We start from the raw sequence: 18,211 nt of genomic DNA on the forward strand, positions 1-18,211 counted from the left end.
AGACACATAAAACACACCATGTGATGAATAATTAATGTGTGACAGAGACGAGTGTACACTCATCGCGTAAGTTCAATGGAACAATTCACTTGCCTTTATCTTTTTGTTTTTGAAGGGTGCCACCGATGGAGCAGGATGCGCTGACATTTTCGAACACAGAATTATGTCTGATGCAATTCCCTGACTTGACTTGTGCCATATTTCCCATTTTGTCAGTTGAACAATTGACTTGCCTTTGCATGTGTTTGTGAAGGTGCCACTGATGGAGCAGGAAACGCTGACATTTTCGAACACAGAATTATGTCTGATGCAATTCCCTGACTTGACTTGTGCCATATTTCCCATTTTGTCAGTTGAACAATTGACTTGCCTTTGCATGTGTTTGTGAAGGTGCCACCGATGGAGCAGGATACGCTGACATTTTCGAACACAGAATTATGTCTGATGCAATTCCCTGACTTGACTTGTGCCATATTTCCCATTTTTTCAGGTGAACAATTGACTTGCCTTTGCATGTGTTTGTGAAGGTGCCACCGATGGAGCAGGATACGCTGACATTTTCGAACACAGAATTATGTCTGATGCAATTCCCTGACTTGACTTGTGCCATATTTCCCATTCTTTCAGGTGAACAATTGACTTGCCTTTGCATGTGTTTGTGAAGGTGCCACCGATGGAGCAGGATACGCTGACATTTTCGAACACAGAATTATGTCTGATGCAATTCCCTGACTTGACTTGTGCCATATTTCCCATTCTTTCAGGTGAACAATTGACTTGCCTTTGCATGTGTTTGTGAAGGTGCCACCGATGGAGCAGGATACGCTGACATTTTCGAACACAGAATTATGTCTGATGCAATTCCCTGACTTGACTTGTGCCATATTTCCCATTCTTTCAGGTGAACAATTGACTTGCCTTTGCATGTGTTTGTGAAGGTTCCACCGGTGGGGCAGGATCAGTTCATCTTTTAGCGAACACCTGGTATCATCACTATTTGATCGTGATTCAGAAACAGCTTATGATATAGTCGGAATCGCACCATGGACTGTATTCACGAGAAATTTGTTATGACTATGGAAGCGGTTTTTTTTCGCTTTTATTTAAACGATTTGTGTAATGCCACAACGAACAGTAATTCGGTAATATCTGGGTGTAAATTCACTAGAATACATTAAGAAGTGTATAAACCTCATGTGTGTTAAATATGAATTTATTTCTGATTGAATACACAAACTTTTATAATGGCGGTTATAGAAAAAACAACACATTTTGTACGATATGACATTAGACTAACATATAGTCTCTGAAATGAACATATCGTACAGAAAAAAACAGTTGCTCAGTTATCTTAATAAAAATATAATAAAAAGGGAGCCAAGTGATTCTCTTCATTTTCAGATACTGCAGTAATCTAGACTTGCCAAACATTATAGACTTGCATGGGCTGTAGTTGATATATTTGTATCAGGGTCTGTAAGACAGACTAGATATGACATTTGTAAATATTCTTACATACCGTTTTATTTCAAAAACACCGTTCCTTGCACATGACGCAGTGTCTGGGACGTTCTCGTATTGTTTGTTCCATTGGTCTATATTTCGAGGTTTCATAAGATGTTCATATGTCGTATACTGTCGTTCTCGACAAACAAAGACAATAACGCGAATGAGAGATATATAGAGCAAATATTGTGATAAAATGGTGCGGTCATGCGCATTCTCGCTGTTTTCAATAATTGTACTTTTTCTCATGGGTCCAGATTATAAATATTGTCTCTGGGTATCGAAGAGTAGTAGGGTGCGTCGGGGAAGCCTAGTGGTATAAGGGTCCGCTCGTCACGCCGAAGACCCGGGTTCGATTCCCCACATGGGTACAATGTGTGAAGCCCATTTCTGGTGTCCCCCGTCGTGATATTGCTGGAATATTCCAGCGGTGTAAAACCATACTCACTCACTCATTCACGTAGTAGCATGCTCTGACTGACTGACTGTATCGCTTAATAAACTGTAACCCAGACACAAACACGATGAAACTTGAACGTATTAACCCTTTAGTGACACGAAGATTTTCTAGATAATATGACTATATTTAATACGTGCATTATATTTGGTATGCTAAATTGTTAAAACTACTGTCGGGTAAGAGCGTTACAGTATTTGAAGAATTCTGCAGGATAATTAATATATCGTTAGAAGCTTCTTAGACATTTTGTAAAGATGTCCAGATGTGAATGTAATTTTTAACATATTTTACAGTTCGTTATATGGCATGCATATGTTTCGCTAAAATTTATTATGGTGTCTTTTATGCGGAAGAAAGAAAAAAGGCCGATGTCCGTCTTTGTCACAGTTCAATATAAATACGATGTCATTCATCTAAATTTTGTGTTTGTTTGTTGTTTAACGCATCACTCAGCAATATTCAAGCTATATGACGGCGGTCTGGAAATAATCGAGTCTGGACAGACAATCCAGTGATTGATATCACGAGCATCGATCTAAGTATTTGGGATACGATGACATGCATGCATCAACCAAGTCAGCGAGCCTGACCAAACAAATCCCGTTAGTCGCCTCTTACAACAAGCATAGCCTTTTTTACGACAAGCATGGGTTGCTGAAGACCTATTCTACCCCGGATCTTCACGGGTCTCAAACATCTAAGTTATACACGAAACGTATATCAATAAAAAGAATTCGAAAGAAGGTACAAGAACAAAGATAAAGACGAAGTGTTCATTAAGATGTCTTTACCAAAAGGATAATGTATTTCCTAGTCAATGACATACCAATCATTGGTCATCACTAAACTCAATGGGACCTTGGTGTATCATTGGGTACAATAACACATCAACTGGAATACAAGTCGCGTGATGCACGGTGATGAAGAGAATCAAATGAATTAAGGGAAGTAGGTTCCCTTGAATTACTGTAACTACATGAATAATTTATTTTCACTCACTTTTTATTAGGTCGAAACAAGTTGGGTTAACGCCTATGAACAGTTTTGTTTGTTTGCTGTTTAACGCCGCACCCAGCAAAATATTCCTGCAAAATGTCGGCCGTCTGTAAATAATCGAGACTGGACCAGACAATCCAGTGATTGATATCATGAGCATCGATCTAAGTATTTGGGACACGATAACATGCATCAACCAAGTCAGTGAGTCTGACCACCGAATCCGGTTAGTCGCCTCTTACGACAAGCATCGTCGCCTTTTACGGCAAGCATGGGTTGCTGAAGACCTATTCTATCCCGGAGCTTCACGGGTAGCCTCTGAAAAGTACTTCAGTTGTATCACGGCGTTTCCGTTTAATGTGGGAGGAAACCCCGAAGTGATGCAGGTGTTATACATTTACCGTTATAGTGTTGTTGACAAGACAAGTATCATTATCAGGGGGATCGTGGACTACAACCCATGATTATAGGATCCGAGCGCACCTCAGAGACGCAACACCACACAGTGAATTACGGCGAATAGACGCTCTGGTCACCCGTGACCCTAGTTCAGTGTGAAAACTTACGCGTCAGGTATTCCCGTGAGATTCTCGACACACGATTCCTGTATTGATGTTGTATGGCTGTTTAGCATGTGAGTAAAGGGTAAGAAAACAACCCTGATATTTTGTATATAAACGAGCGATATTCAATTATCCCGAACGTGTATATGCTTTTTTTGTCATCGGTCAGAAGAGAGAATAGCGCATACCCGAAAACATTGAATTAACGGAATTTGTACATCCTAAATGCCCTAAAACACGCCTGACCTAAATAAACACAGTCTTGAATAAATGCATATCTTAATAAGCGCATACCATGAACAACCGTATACACATACCCCGACTGAAGCGGACCCTGAATAAACACATACCTTGAATATACGAATAAGAAGAGAAAAGCGTTCTTGAAGTAACCATCAGATCTACTGCGTTTGAGAAGGCTTGTTTGAAGAAGTCCACCAATATATAATTAAGGACTTGTTATCAAAACGTAATATAATTCATGGACTTGCATACAATGGGGCGGTCGGGTAGCCTAGTGGTTAAAACGTTCGCCCGTCACGCCGAAGACCCGGGTTCGATTCCCAACATGGGTACAATGTGTGAAGCCCATTTCTGGTGTCTCCCGCCTTGATATTGCTGGAATATTGCTAAAAGCGGCGTAAAACCATACTCACGCACTCACCCATACAATGCACATCTTAGCAAGCATTTATTGCGTTATGTAATAAGGATTTCGTGACGCACGTAAAGTGCTCATTAACAAAACGTAACATTATTCATTATGGACTGACTGCTCTGCTGCTTCAAGCAATAAATACTAGTCTTACTTTTTATGAAACTCGTATGAATGGCGGGTTCTACCGGTAGGGCAGGACATGCTTACCCTTTTTTTCGTGAACACCTGGTGTCATCACTGATTTTCAGTAGCCCATTCATATAATTTCACTATTAGCACTTTACGCTTTGTGGAATTATCTGTTTCGGCAGAAAGTCAAGGCTGGTTTTCTTGCACTGACAATATACATTGAGTGAGTGAGTGAGTATGGTTTTACGCCGCTTTTAGCAATATTCCAGCAATATCACGGCGGGGGACACCAGAAATGGGCTTCACACATTGTACCCATGTCGGGAATCGAACCCGGGTTCTCGGCGTGACGAGCGAACGCTTTAACCACTAGGCTACCCGACCGCCCCACAATATATATTGAACAATGCACATCATTTCCATAATAATTGCATCATGGAATAACGATCTCGTGACTCACGACAGAAGCAGTGCATTTGCATTTAACCAAACACAGCCCTTACAATAAATGTGTATATCATTCTGCATACACTTGCGCAGGGGAGTCGGGGGTACATTTTGGACATCGTCTGCCTTCCAGCTCCAAATGCTACTTACAGAAATACACGAGGCTCGCTGCATATTTCCCCTATATCGTCAGCGTTACGTAATGTATATATCGTTGTGAGAAACGTACCTGCGGAACATTCTTCCTGGCATTATGTAACACCGGCTTCGTGTATCTGATTATTCATGGGTGGTATTCTGCGAACCCCGAGGCTTGTATTATCCGTCTCTAAACATAAACCCTGCAAATGTCGTGCTCCGTTATTCAACGAGAACAATTGCCTCTCGGAGAAGGAATGTTGCATTGATCATATATCACATTTTAAAGGTTTGCTTGGTTTGCCTTTCCGTTTCAAGGGTACGCATGCATAAACAGCGAAATCGGGTTAATCTGTACTCCGATAGTCTTTCCTGACGATCCTGTTGGGGACGTTAATATAATACAAATGAAAATTGCACTACCTATGATTCGTTCATCCAGACACGTGATAATCCGGATGATTTCGCTGCAGTCTGGATTAACGAGAGTTTGTTGCATAACCTGAATACCCTTGCAGTAGATCCGTGAAGATCAGGGTTATCATCGATCCCAATTGCGTGGAACGATGCTCATGATATCAATCACTGGATTGTCTGGTCCAGACTCGATTATTTCCAGACCGACGTCATATAGCTTGAATATTGCTGAGTGTGGCGTTAAACAACAAACAAACAAAAAACAAACACACAGAAAACCCTTGCAGTATGTGGTTGTATGCATTCACATCATGTGAGTATTTGATGGTTTGTATAATGAATCCCTGTTGTTGCGATTACCGTAATAATTTAAAACCGTAAAAATACCGGTTACATGTAGATGTCTTTATCTACACTTCATCTATCCTCTCTGATAGCTCGATGTATAGTCGACGGTTTCGAGTTAATGAGAATTCATTCGGCTGCTCAAATAATATAATTTTTACACGGTTTTATATATTCACACTTTTCAGCTTGATGAGACATCAATGAGCCAGACAAACCAATGATTGACAGTACGAACAACAATCCACGCTGTCGGGGTACACAAACACACGAACATCATCGTCATCGACTCTTACAACAAACAAGCATACTCGGGACATATTCTTCACCGGAATCCCCGTTTTGACGTTATTTTTACCACAGACGCCTAAAAACCGAAATGCTTGTCATGGAACATTAATTTCCAGATAACCGCAAGCAACGCAAACCGAATTGTTTATTAACCGTGTGGTAATTAAGCGTCTATATTTGACAACGGCCGTGAATACCATCACAATCATCAATGCTCGGCTCCCGCCGATTACATAACACGGAGCCTCGGAGCTAAGAATAAGTCCGACATTATCCACGATTAGGAGCGTGCGAGTATTTATAGCCAGTAGCGGTTATAACGCAGCGGGGATGCCGGCGGGGGATATAAATAGGAGCACGTGGAGAAGAGAAACACGCATTACCACTTCCTCTATAGTAAAAACAAATTCAAATTTATGTTTGATGCGATATCCAACAGCAGAAGGCTATACCAGTCGAGTGCGTCGTGCCGATATACGACTTCGTCTACTACGGAAATGTTATCTCAGAAATATGTCTATAAGATACGTCTGAAACAACGCGCAGCATGTGAAACGACGTGTCACAGTGTGAACGGAATATATATATATATATAACAACAAGTGATTTCATCAGGTGTATTGGTATTAAATATGCATTATATTCAATATATCAAAAAGACATGTAAATATATGTGGATAAAGGAGTTTTGACAAGCACGAACATCTGGACAGCCTACATGGTACCCATGTGTTGCTATGCTAAGCATAATTTTTGCGCAGTTTTACTGCAGTGTAGGTATACAATATACTGTAAATGACTGCGTTCATAATTATGTGAATGGACATCAAGAGCATTGTAATACACCTGTGACCTGCAGAGACAATTAGACATGAGAAGGTAGAATATTTATAGGCATTAAAATATATATATCGCTAGACAGGCATCAACGTGTGGTGTGTTACAGAAAGACTGATACCTATGACATACACAAATTCAAAAATGAGAGAGAGAAGGACATACGCCAAGAGAGTATGAATGAAAGGTAGAAGATAGACAAGTAGGTAATTCGGTAGATACAATTAAAGGTAGAAAAACAAATGAAAGGAGAGAGAGAGAGAGAGAAAGAGAGAGAGAGAGAGAGAGAGAGAGAGAGAGAGAGAGAGAGAGAGAGAGAGAGAGAGAGAGAGAGTGAGATTGAATCAGGAGAAAAATTTAAAAAATACTAAAATCGGGAGAAAGGACAGAAGGAAATGGGCGAAAAGAAGGCGAGACAGACGGTGTATTTGTAGTACTATTCTTCTCCATTCATCATTGCCAACGGCCGTGTTTTTTCTACCACAAACTACATTAAAGACATATCGTCGTTCTCGACAGTGTATAATAGAACCATTGATCAGGATACGACAAGCGAACATGATCCACATTGCGCTGCGTTATGTTTTATTTTTTTGTCACGTTTCCTGACAAGATAAATATTATTTGTGGTCATAAAATAACAAGATATTGGTCCATGTATTTACACAGAATTATTGATATGTACCAGCTGATGTTCGATGGTCAAATATTCACAAAGAAGTCGTTTCCAATCGTGCCCAGAAACTGACGATTGTAGTGTAGAGTAGGTGCGAAAATGAATCGGACCCCCATTTGTAACTGGCTCTATTCATAGAGTATTCTATAGCCTTTATACAGATAATAGCTATGTTTAGGGCGTACGTATTCCCTTCACGGTTTGAGCTAAACGTGTTTCTATACCTGGGTTCCTATAAGAACAGGTCAAGGGAAAAAAGGAGATTTATTTTGTTTAACTCCGCCTAATTCAAACTTACCAGTTTGAACATAAATATTTGATGTATCGATTCAAAAGAATAAAAAATGAGGCTTGCGTTTCTCCTTGTAAAATCGTTTTTTTCTTTTCATGTGAAAAACATTTTAATTTGGACGATCCGATAAAAAAACTACTGATTTCTTGACACGGAGCCGACAAGTCAAGGTTAACAGACTGTATGCTTGAACGTATCGATTTCTAAACGAGTTAAATCTTAAGACTGAATGTATTTTATATGACAGGAATTTGTAAGTGTCTTTTCAACCGTGACAGTCTCTCAAATACAGGACAATTGGAAAGATACACCAACCGGTACCATATATAATCTATCGTATTGACCATGTCATGAATAAAACAATTACCCTTAAGTGGAACTGGACAAACGAAACGTACTACACTGGCAGGCAAAAGAAAGTATACACCCACGTTTGATAATAGCTAAAAACGAAACAAACAAGAAATGGTTATTCGATGGTGATGTTTTTTATACGTGTGTCATAGTTGTGTTTTAGACCTTAATTTGTAATGTTTCGGCGACTATTTTCAGCCTAGTGTATTTTTTTTTATCTCATTCAATTTTCAAATGTATACTTTCTTTTGCCCGACAGTTTATTTTATAGGTTAACAAAAACAAATTATTGTCCCACAAATCACATGAATAATAAACATATATCTATATTGTTTCCCAATAATTTAGAAAAAGTCTCCTCAGGAATAAATTTGATTAAGTTAGAGCGAAATGCGTGAATCTAACAGTGTTTAAAGACATTCCCAAGTGTTCCCATTCTGCTGCCGTTGTTGTGCAGATTTCCCATACCGTTAGTTGTATTTAACAAAGAAAAAAGTGTAAATGTGATTTCATTGAGTGTGGTCTGTCTCACGGCCAGTTCTCAATCAATCACGTAACCCCGAGTGCCATACGTGCCCAACCCGGTCAAGGTCATCGCCAAGGTCACGGCTAAACATGGCGACAAGGCTGTGGGAATGCTTCCGTCATTAGCTTTTCGTGACGCCTTGCAACATTAAAGATTTAGTTGCTTTGGCCCTTCTATATCCCTTTACGCGGAAATGTGTGGAAATTCCTTAACGATTAAACTAAGTGACAGTAGTTCCTTAATCACCTAGTCATGTATTTAAGATTGTGTTACATTCAATCTGATTACTTATGCATGTAGATATGTCTAATGGTTGGTTGGTTGATTTGTTGTTTTACGACGCACTCAGCAATATACCAGCTATATGACGGCGGTCTGAAAATAATCGAGTCTGGACCAGACAACCCAGTGATTGACATCACGAACATCTATCCACGCAATTGGGATCGATGACATGCCTCAGCCAAGTCAGCGAGTCTGACCACCCAATCCCGTTAGTCGCCTTTTTACGACAAGCATAGTCGCCTTTTACGACAAGCATGGGTTGCTGAAGACCTATTCTACCCCGGGGATTCAAGGGTCAAATGTCTATTGGGCAAATGATGCTACTGCACAGGACTTCGTTGGTTTTATATGAATCGTTTAGAATCATACTCATGATTGTGTTTATGCAAACAATTTTCCAGGATCCTCGTATTATGAGAGTCCCTTCATCTTTCGTCAAACATCAGACACGACCCTCCACCTAGACTTGCACAAGTATATAAAGCAATAATTAGTTTAAATCATAAGTTCCAAATTATGTAAATAATACGTTGTCCCCAAAAGAGACTTGAGTCCTGTACTGTCCATATATCTAGACTTGACAATTAGGAGGATATAATTACTACACATCCATGGACTTTTCTTAAGTACAGCCTTGGAGCAAGGCTATCCTCTACCTTATTCCCAGTACAGTTCGCGTACACTAAGAGTCGAGTAGTGCTGGTAACGAGTGGTATTACTGTACAACAGGGGAGAAGTCGGAATGCCACAGTACATCACACTAGCAACGGGGATTAATGGAAATAGTCCTCATTCCGGCCATACTCCGCTCGGTATGCCTTACCCTGCATGTCTACATCAGCCTGGCCTGCCATTAATATAACGTCTTAGAATGTACCAGGTCGCTTACCGTTGATATAACATCGTATGATGTACTAGGTCGGTTCCCATTGATATGCTGCTTTAGACTGTACAGGTCCCTTACCGAAATAACCTCTTAGAATGTACCACGTCGGTTGACGTTGAAATAACCTCTTAGAATGTACCACGTCGGTTGACGTTGATATAACGTCTTAGAATGTACCACGTCGGTTGACGTTGATATAACGTGTTAGAATGTACCACGTCGGTTGACGTTGATATAACGTCTTAGAATGTACCACGTCGGTTGACGTTGATATAACCTCTTAGAATGTACCACGTCGGTTGACGTTGATATAACGTGTTAGAATGTACCACGTCGGTTGACGTTGATATAACCTCTTAGAATGTACCACGTCGGTTGACGTTGATATAACCTCTAAGAATGTACCACGTCGGTTGACGTTGATATAACGTGTTAGAATGTACCACGTCGGTTGACGTTGATATAACCTCTTAGAATGTACCACGTCGGTTGACGTTGATATAACCTCTTAGAATGTACCACGTCGGTTGACGTTGATATAACCTCTTAGAATGTACCACGTCGGTTGACGTTGATATAACCTCTTAGAATGTACCACGTCGGTTGACGTTGATATAACCTCTTAGAATGTACCACGTCGGTTGACGTTGATATAACCTCTTAGAATGTACCACGTCGGTTGACGTTGATATAACGTGTTAGAATGTACCAGGTCGGTTGTCGTTGATAAAACGTCTTAGAATGTACCACGTCGGTTGACGTTGATATAACGTGTTAGAATGTACCACGTCGGTTGACGTTGATATAACGTCTTAGAATGTACCACGTCGGTTGACGTTGATATAACGTCTTAGAATGTACCACGTCGGTTGACGTTGATATAACATGTTAGAATGTACCAGATCCGACGCCATTAACATAACATCATAAAATGTACAAGTCCAAAGTGATGTAACTTTTTAGAATGTACCAAGTCGGACGCCCCTAAAAAAAAGTTTAAGAATGTACGAGGTCGGTGGCCGTTGTGATGAGGTTTTGGTAATAAGGTCTATGTAAACATAAAACTTCTGCGCAAGAGAACAACCTCGATTTCCCACCGACACAGATTCCACTGGGCGTAAATGGTAAAATCATGTGAAATTCATGTCAGGTGTTCGCGAAAAGGGTAAACATATACTATCCTACATAGCTACCGAGAACATTACAAATGCAATCAGTGCCCGATCAGTAACCGGGCGCATTATTTTTGCAGTCGGTACCCGATCAGTTACCGAGAACATTTATTTTTGCAATCAGTCCTCGATCCGTTACCGAGAACATTACAGCAGCAATTAGTACACGATCAGTTACCGAGAATATTACAGCAGCAATCAGTATCCGATCGGTTACCGAGAACATTACAGCTGCAATCAGTACCCGATCAGTTACCGAGAACCTTACAGCTGAAATCAGTACCCGATCAGTTACCGAGAATATTACAGCAGCAATCAGTATCCGATCAGTTACCGAGAACATTACAGCTGCAATCAGTACCCGATCAGTTACCGAGAACATTACAGCTGCAATCAGTACCCGATCAGTTACCGAGAATATTACAGCAGCAATCAGTACCAGATCAGTTACCGAGAACATTACAGCTGCAATCAGTATCCGATCAGTTACCGAGAACATTACAGCTGCAATCAGTACCCGATCAGTTACCGAGAGCATTACAGCTGCAATCAGCACTCGATCAATTACCGAGAATGTTACAAGTTCAATCAGTAAATGATTAGGTAGCAAGGTCCATAATCCCTGTATAATCTGTACCTGATTGAGTGTCATTCATGTAACTCCCACTATAACAGTGCTATTCACATAACACATGTAGGATGTACCAAATAAGGCTGGTAATGATATCACATCTGTTTTCCCGACTAGATTTGTATATAATGCATTTACACTAAAGTGTCATTCATATGGCATTAGTGATTTTAAGTCGAATAGTTTGTTTTTGACATTACTCCTGCGCCTGTAGTACTTGCCATCTGTCGCCTGGTGCCTGTACCCAAAGAGCCTTCCAAAGTTATAACACATGTAGTGAGTGAGTGAGTATGGTTTTACGCCGCTTTTAGCAAAATTCCAGCAATATCAAGGCGGGGGACACCAGAAATCGGCTTCACACATTGTACCCATGTCGGGAATCGAACCCGGTTTTTCGGCGTGACGACCGAACGCTTTAACCACAAGGCTACCCAAGCGCCCCTAAAACACGTGTAGATGTACCGGACTAGGCAACCAATGTTATAACATATGTAGATGTATCCAGCTAGACAACCAATGTTATAACATATGTAGATGTATCCGACCAGACAACCAATGTTATAACATATGTAGATGTATCCGACCAGACAACCAATGTTATAACATATGTAGATGTGTCGGGGTAGCAACCAATGTTATAACATATGCAGATGTACCGGACAAAGCAACCAATGGTATAACATATGTAGATGTTCCGAGTAATCAACCAATGTTATAACATGTTCAGATGTACCAGACCTGGCAACCAGTGTTATAACACATTATGTCGGTACCATTACTCATTAACCTAAGTGGGTAGAGTTTTCCACCACTTGCGGCAATATTCCAGTACCATCACGACAGAGCACATAAAGACTGGACTTCACACGTTTACCCCCAAGATTCGAACCCACTCCTTTGGCACGACCTTTGAGTGCTTGAACCACTGGGCTAGCGCACCGTCTACACTAACGTACACAATGTCAGTCGGACAGGGCCTGGTTGGGCCGGGGGAAGAGGGAGGAGAGAGGCGATCCGGGGCAGGGTGAAAGGGAAAGGGAATTATCATGCTACATAATTTCATAGTTCCCTTTCAATATGGGGCGGTGGGGTATCCTGTATGAAGCGTTAGGTACATTGGGTACAATGTGTGAAGCCCATATCTGGTGTCCCCCGCCGGGCTGAAATATTGCTAAAAGCGGCGCAAAACCATACTCTCTCATTCACTCCTTTCAATATTTGATTTTCCTTCATAAACACATACAGTAAACTACGGATATAACGAACTCAAAGGGACCACTAATTTTAGTTCGTTATAACCGTAGTTCGTTATAAGCATATATACAGCATAACTACAGCAAATAGTCGGGACAAAAAAGTAAGTTCGCTATATCCGTCAGTTCGTTATAAGCGTGTTCGTTATAAACGTAGTTTACTGTACTTAACCACTTTTAATTTATTTGGTGCGGTGGTGGTGTGGTAGTGTGGTGGTGGTGTGGTGGTTGTGTGGGGTAGTTGTGGTGGTGTGGTGGTGTGGCGGTGGTGTGGTGGTGGTGTGGTGATGTGGTGGTGGTGTGATGGTGTTTATTGGTCCTAGGACTGTATCACATTTTGCCGACCCCCTCATGTATGGAACATTTTTTCATTCCCCCTCCTACAAGTAACATTTCCTATGCCCCCTTCCCCCTCCTTCTTTTAATAAATCATCAGTCCCAACATAATGTACAAATTATTGATATTTGTATTTGGAAAAAATATATAAGTGTCATAATATTTATGACCCCCATGCACTTGTGATAATGTTTGCCGACCCCCTTTTTCGCTGTCATTTTTCTGTGCCCACCCCGAATCTCCCCCATCCCAATATTTAATGACCAGTCCCTTATGCTATAAGATCCGGGATATGGTGAGGGGAAGGTCGAGGGTGGGAAAGGGGAGGGAAGACCACAAAGTCAGGGAGAGGGGAAAGGGTAGACTAACATCTAGTCTCTGAAATGAACATATTTTACAAAAAAAAACGTTGTTAAATTATAGTTATAAAATATAATAAAAAGGAGCCAAGAGACTTTCTTCATTTTCAGATACTGCAGTAATCTAGACTTGCCAAACATTATAGACTTGTATGGGCTGTATTGGACATATTTGTTTCAGGAGTCTGTATGACAGACAAGGGGAAGGGGTAACAGGATAGGGTAAGTGAATGTGGTGACGAGGGTGGGGTTGGGTGTGTGTGTGCGTGTGTGTGAGGATGGTGGGATGATAAGAGGTGTGTTAGAGATGTGTCTGTGAGGGGGGTGGGGGGAGAGTTAGGGTTAACACAGCCGTCAAATGTATAGAACTGTAAATTACCCGCATAGAGTAACCTTTCATCTTCTTGATGCCGTTTTAATAATTGCGTCTTGTATTTTCTTTGCGCGGTGTCTGAAAATCGCTTCTGTCACACTCATCCCGAACCTTTGGCTTTAGACTCGCCAACCCTTTTAATAGATTACGGAAATATTTGTATATTTGAACAGTAAATTCCCTCATGTCTTTCCCCAGAAATAATGTGATTATTGATTTAGGAATGCATTGTCTGCACATTTTCCGCCCTGGTCGAGCAACATGAGCGCTAAAAACAATAGTCGGGAGAAATACGTGGACAAAATATTTCACTTCTCAACCGGCGTGTCGCTCTGACATAAACGCACACCCAGTTTAACACATTTCACATGTCGATTTGCAACATAATGCGGTACATACATTTCAATGTCGTTAAGGTGTTTATAGCATGGTCTGTCCGTGACGTGTTGCTACTAGCAACCGAATGAATGTGTTTTACGCCGCAGTTAGTAATATTAAGGCTGTATCACGGGTGGAAATAATAAAGTCCGGACCAGGTAAACCAGTGGACGATAGCATGAGCACACCCACACAATCAATCATGGCACATATTGTAAACATCAGATCATCATTGATGTTCTTACGAGGCAAGTTGTACTGGAGAACTATTTTATCCGAAATCCTCCAGGCAGCATGTTATTATGAGCCAAGATCTTGTGCCATTACATTAGGCATTTACCTTAATGATTAAATAAAGTTGGCAATTTACCCTCAGATACAAATGATTAATGTGGACGTGCGATAATACCGTTGAAAGATTTACCAAAGAATTAAATAGTTATGTACATACATATAATGATCATGTTTATGATTAATATGTTTTTATATTCTGATCATCAACGATAAAGAAGAATAGATGGAGCATACACATTCATATCTTTATTATCATCATTATTGTCATCAGCGAAAAAATAAATAATTATTTCCAGATACACTGTAAAAGATGTGTTTAGATCCTAAACGCAAACCTAAACACGTTCCTTGTCCCATAATTTTGACTCGTTTAGGTCTCATCATGTCATGTATAATTTGTTTACATTCTGAACACATTTTACAGCGTACATAACCCATATTCATTCATTATCACGACTCCATTACCATATTAACCATTATCCTAATAACTATACACGATCCTGATATGTAGGAATGTGAAAGAAAAAGACAGAGGGGATACGAGTAGAGAGAAAGAAGGACGAGATTGATTACATTCCCTATCTAACTGATTTCACTGTGTCCTCAACGTGCAATATATCACAGTGACGTTTACGATGACATTCCCACTTATCAAACACTTAAGATGACAAGAGGATACCTGTGTTTACCTCAATAATCTACTGTCAACATCGTTAATCTCAGCCTGTATAACGACATGGATTTAAGCCACGTTTAACGTTATTATTCGCGGTGGGATGTTGCATGGACTTGGCGACAAAATACCGATAAAGTTTCCAATATCAGAGAGTGTCTGTGTGACCCCCTAATTTATGTAACATTGGTTCACACACAACCCTACACGTAACATTTCTTATGCCCCAACCCCTCCTTTAATAGATTGTCAGTCCTTAAATAACGTTAAAATTTATAGTTTTGATAAAATTAACTGTTATGTTTTATGAACCCTATATATCTGTCCTAACATTTGGCGACCCCCCCCCCCCCCCCCCCTCCCCCTCTTTCGCTGTCAGTTTTTTATGCCCACCCGAATCTCTCCCTCCTCATCCCTATATCAAATGACCAGTCCCTTATAATACAGTGGGAATCGTACAATGGCATCTTTATTTGTTCAGATTCCTAATGGTCATGGAAATGTTTTTTGTCGCTTTAATTTCATTCCACTGAATGATATACATACACCTCTCGTCCTAAAGGATATACTGGATGTTGTCTCTCTTGTACACAATACAGAATAAATAACTAGCAATAGACATAGCATATGGTTTAAGCTTTAGACCTTGATTGATGCAGAAAGCTGGTCTACATATATGAATGACTTAAGTTCAAAGCGTAACCGGATCGATATCGATATACACTACGTGTGAATGGTGTTGTTCACGCAATAGAGATATGAATGTATAGTGTTATATACTCACAACAGCTTCTTGCGTTTCTGTCACGAATGTATCGTTCAAACCGCTTCGTTTTAACGTCAGATCAATAACCTGTCCAAAAGGTTACCAGCAATTTTTGTTATAACACCAGAATTGTATGTACATAATACCCCGCTATACTAAAGTAACTATTATGACCAAGGACGCATCGGTTCGCAATACCGCCAAGTCAGCATTGACATAACATTTGTGTAAACTTCGCAGAATGCATTATTATATTTAACCGTGTAATACTTATCAAATGAATAGAAAACTCACTTACCTCACAGTAATCCATAGCCTCGTTATAACGCCCGGTCCTCCTATACGGCGTGGCGATGTAAACCGCCAGCAGGCGCCTGTACCGGACATGGGGGTCCCCCTCCGGCAACCCACTGACCACGTCCCATGCCTTACAACAATACGCAAGTCCAGTGTCGTAATCGGTCAGCAATGAAAACATGTGTCCCACCCTTGCACTGGTCATCAACTCTAGAAACTTGTCATTTTTAGTCCTGGCTAGCGCCAACGCCTTGGTGTAACTACCCCACGCTTTGGGAAACTCGCTTAGCCCCACGTATGCATTGCCCAGACATAGATGGGCGTAGCTTTGGGTTCGATCCGCGACCTTCTCCGTCTGCAGACAGTACCGGCAGTACGATATCGCCTTCGTGAACTCACTGAGCTTCTCGTTACATATTGCATACATGAGAAACGCCTCGGACTTGAGTACAGGGTCGTCAGTATCGTTGGCCACTTCAATCTGAAGCCCCGAATGGGTCAGCGCATCCCTATATTTCCCCAGATCACACAACGCCAGGCAGATGTTTCCCAACGCTTCGAACTTATTCCGTGCCTTGGTCATCTTCTTAAGAGCGCTTGACCACTCGTCCACAGCCTCCGCAAAGCGCTGCTCGTGGTATTGTTTCATTCCCTTGTCCATCTCCCTCTTGGCCAACGCCTGCCCCATCGTACAGTGACCGTGCGACCTCACCCACTCTGCCAAGCCTATGCACGACCATGTGGAATGCGATACGGTTACTCCTACCTGGTCCGTCGACTAATGAGCCGTGGTGGATAAATGTAACTCTCCGGAGTGTTGACAGTCACGTGACTAGCCTTTTCGCTACTCTGCAGATCGAGACGGTGCGTATCGCTGTGGCATGATGTCGTGCATCGTATCAATAGATGTCGTCGTCACAACATCGCACAACGCCAGTCCGGGGCTGATATATCATCCATTTTGTGGATTAGGTCACACATGGGTCGTGGTTCTGTGGCGGGAGTAAAAGCTGCTTCCACGCGAGATCGTCATTGTCTTCGTTTGAACAAACACCGGACGAGAACACTGAACAGCCGCGCCAAGACAACAACCTGCCTTACCTCAAACATTGACACACTCAACCGTCGGCTTAGAGAAGATCGAACTCCGAACAAACAACCTGCGCGATACAGTTCCTGTCTAAAGGAACACGAAGTAACCAGCGCCCTTGGTCCGAAGAGATTCGGCTGACCACTGGCCGAGACAGGACCAAGCTGACCGCAGTATCCTCTCAGCCCTCCCAGGAATGTTTGTCCAGTCTTGTCCGGCCCTGAGTGATGGAAGGCTACATTAACACAGTTCCCGATTACAAACCAGCGCTTGTCTGTGGATGTGTGTTCCCACGTGTCTCTCCTCCAACAGGCTCGGTCGGCTCCCCCTCCTCTTCTCTCGCTCCCTCACACAACCATCCTCCCTCTCTCCATCCCTCTTGGTCCGTTATTAACAGTGTTACCGATCATCTCTGCTACTGATCAGAAGCCTAGCTTCTACCTACTACCCAACTACGCTATCCCACCACAGTCCCGGGAACCGTAAGGAGGGTGAGACGGCCAGCCTTGAAGCAGTGGAACAGGTACAGAATCGGTCTGCTAGGCCTTGCATCAGTCGACAGTGACACAGTTAGGGAGATCATACCCCCCCCCCCCCCCCCCCCCATCCCTAAACCCCGCGACAAATCTCAAACCCAGATTTCCCTCTTCTAACTTTCAAACTATATCCGTGTCGATGTCTTCGGTTTTATCAAGATTGTTGTAGGTGTATCAGACACATGCGGGAAATATCCGCCACGGGTTTAATACACAGCTGAGCTCCGTATTGTGGCGGCGGATGCA

The 18,211-nt window shown here is 41.7% G+C and overlaps 1 protein-coding gene across 1 annotated transcript in view; it reads right to left on the reverse strand.

Moving 5' to 3' along the window:
- LOC124125935 (43 kDa receptor-associated protein of the synapse-like) overlaps positions 1-17,999 on the reverse strand; it is a 39,494-nt gene extending 21,495 nt beyond the window's left edge. The window contains exon 1 of the mRNA XM_046489340.2: positions 16,341-17,999. Coding sequence (XP_046345296.1) covers positions 16,341-17,027 — 687 coding nt within the window. The 5' untranslated portion in view covers positions 17,028-17,999. The remainder of the gene's footprint in view (positions 1-16,340) is intronic.
- Between the last annotated feature and the right edge of the window lie 212 nt (positions 18,000-18,211).

This window comes from Haliotis rufescens, unplaced genomic scaffold, assembly GCF_023055435.1.
Source record: "Haliotis rufescens isolate VD_foot unplaced genomic scaffold, xgHalRufe1.0.p SCAF_5, whole genome shotgun sequence".
NCBI classification, from domain to species: Eukaryota; Metazoa; Mollusca; class Gastropoda; order Lepetellida; family Haliotidae; genus Haliotis; species Haliotis rufescens.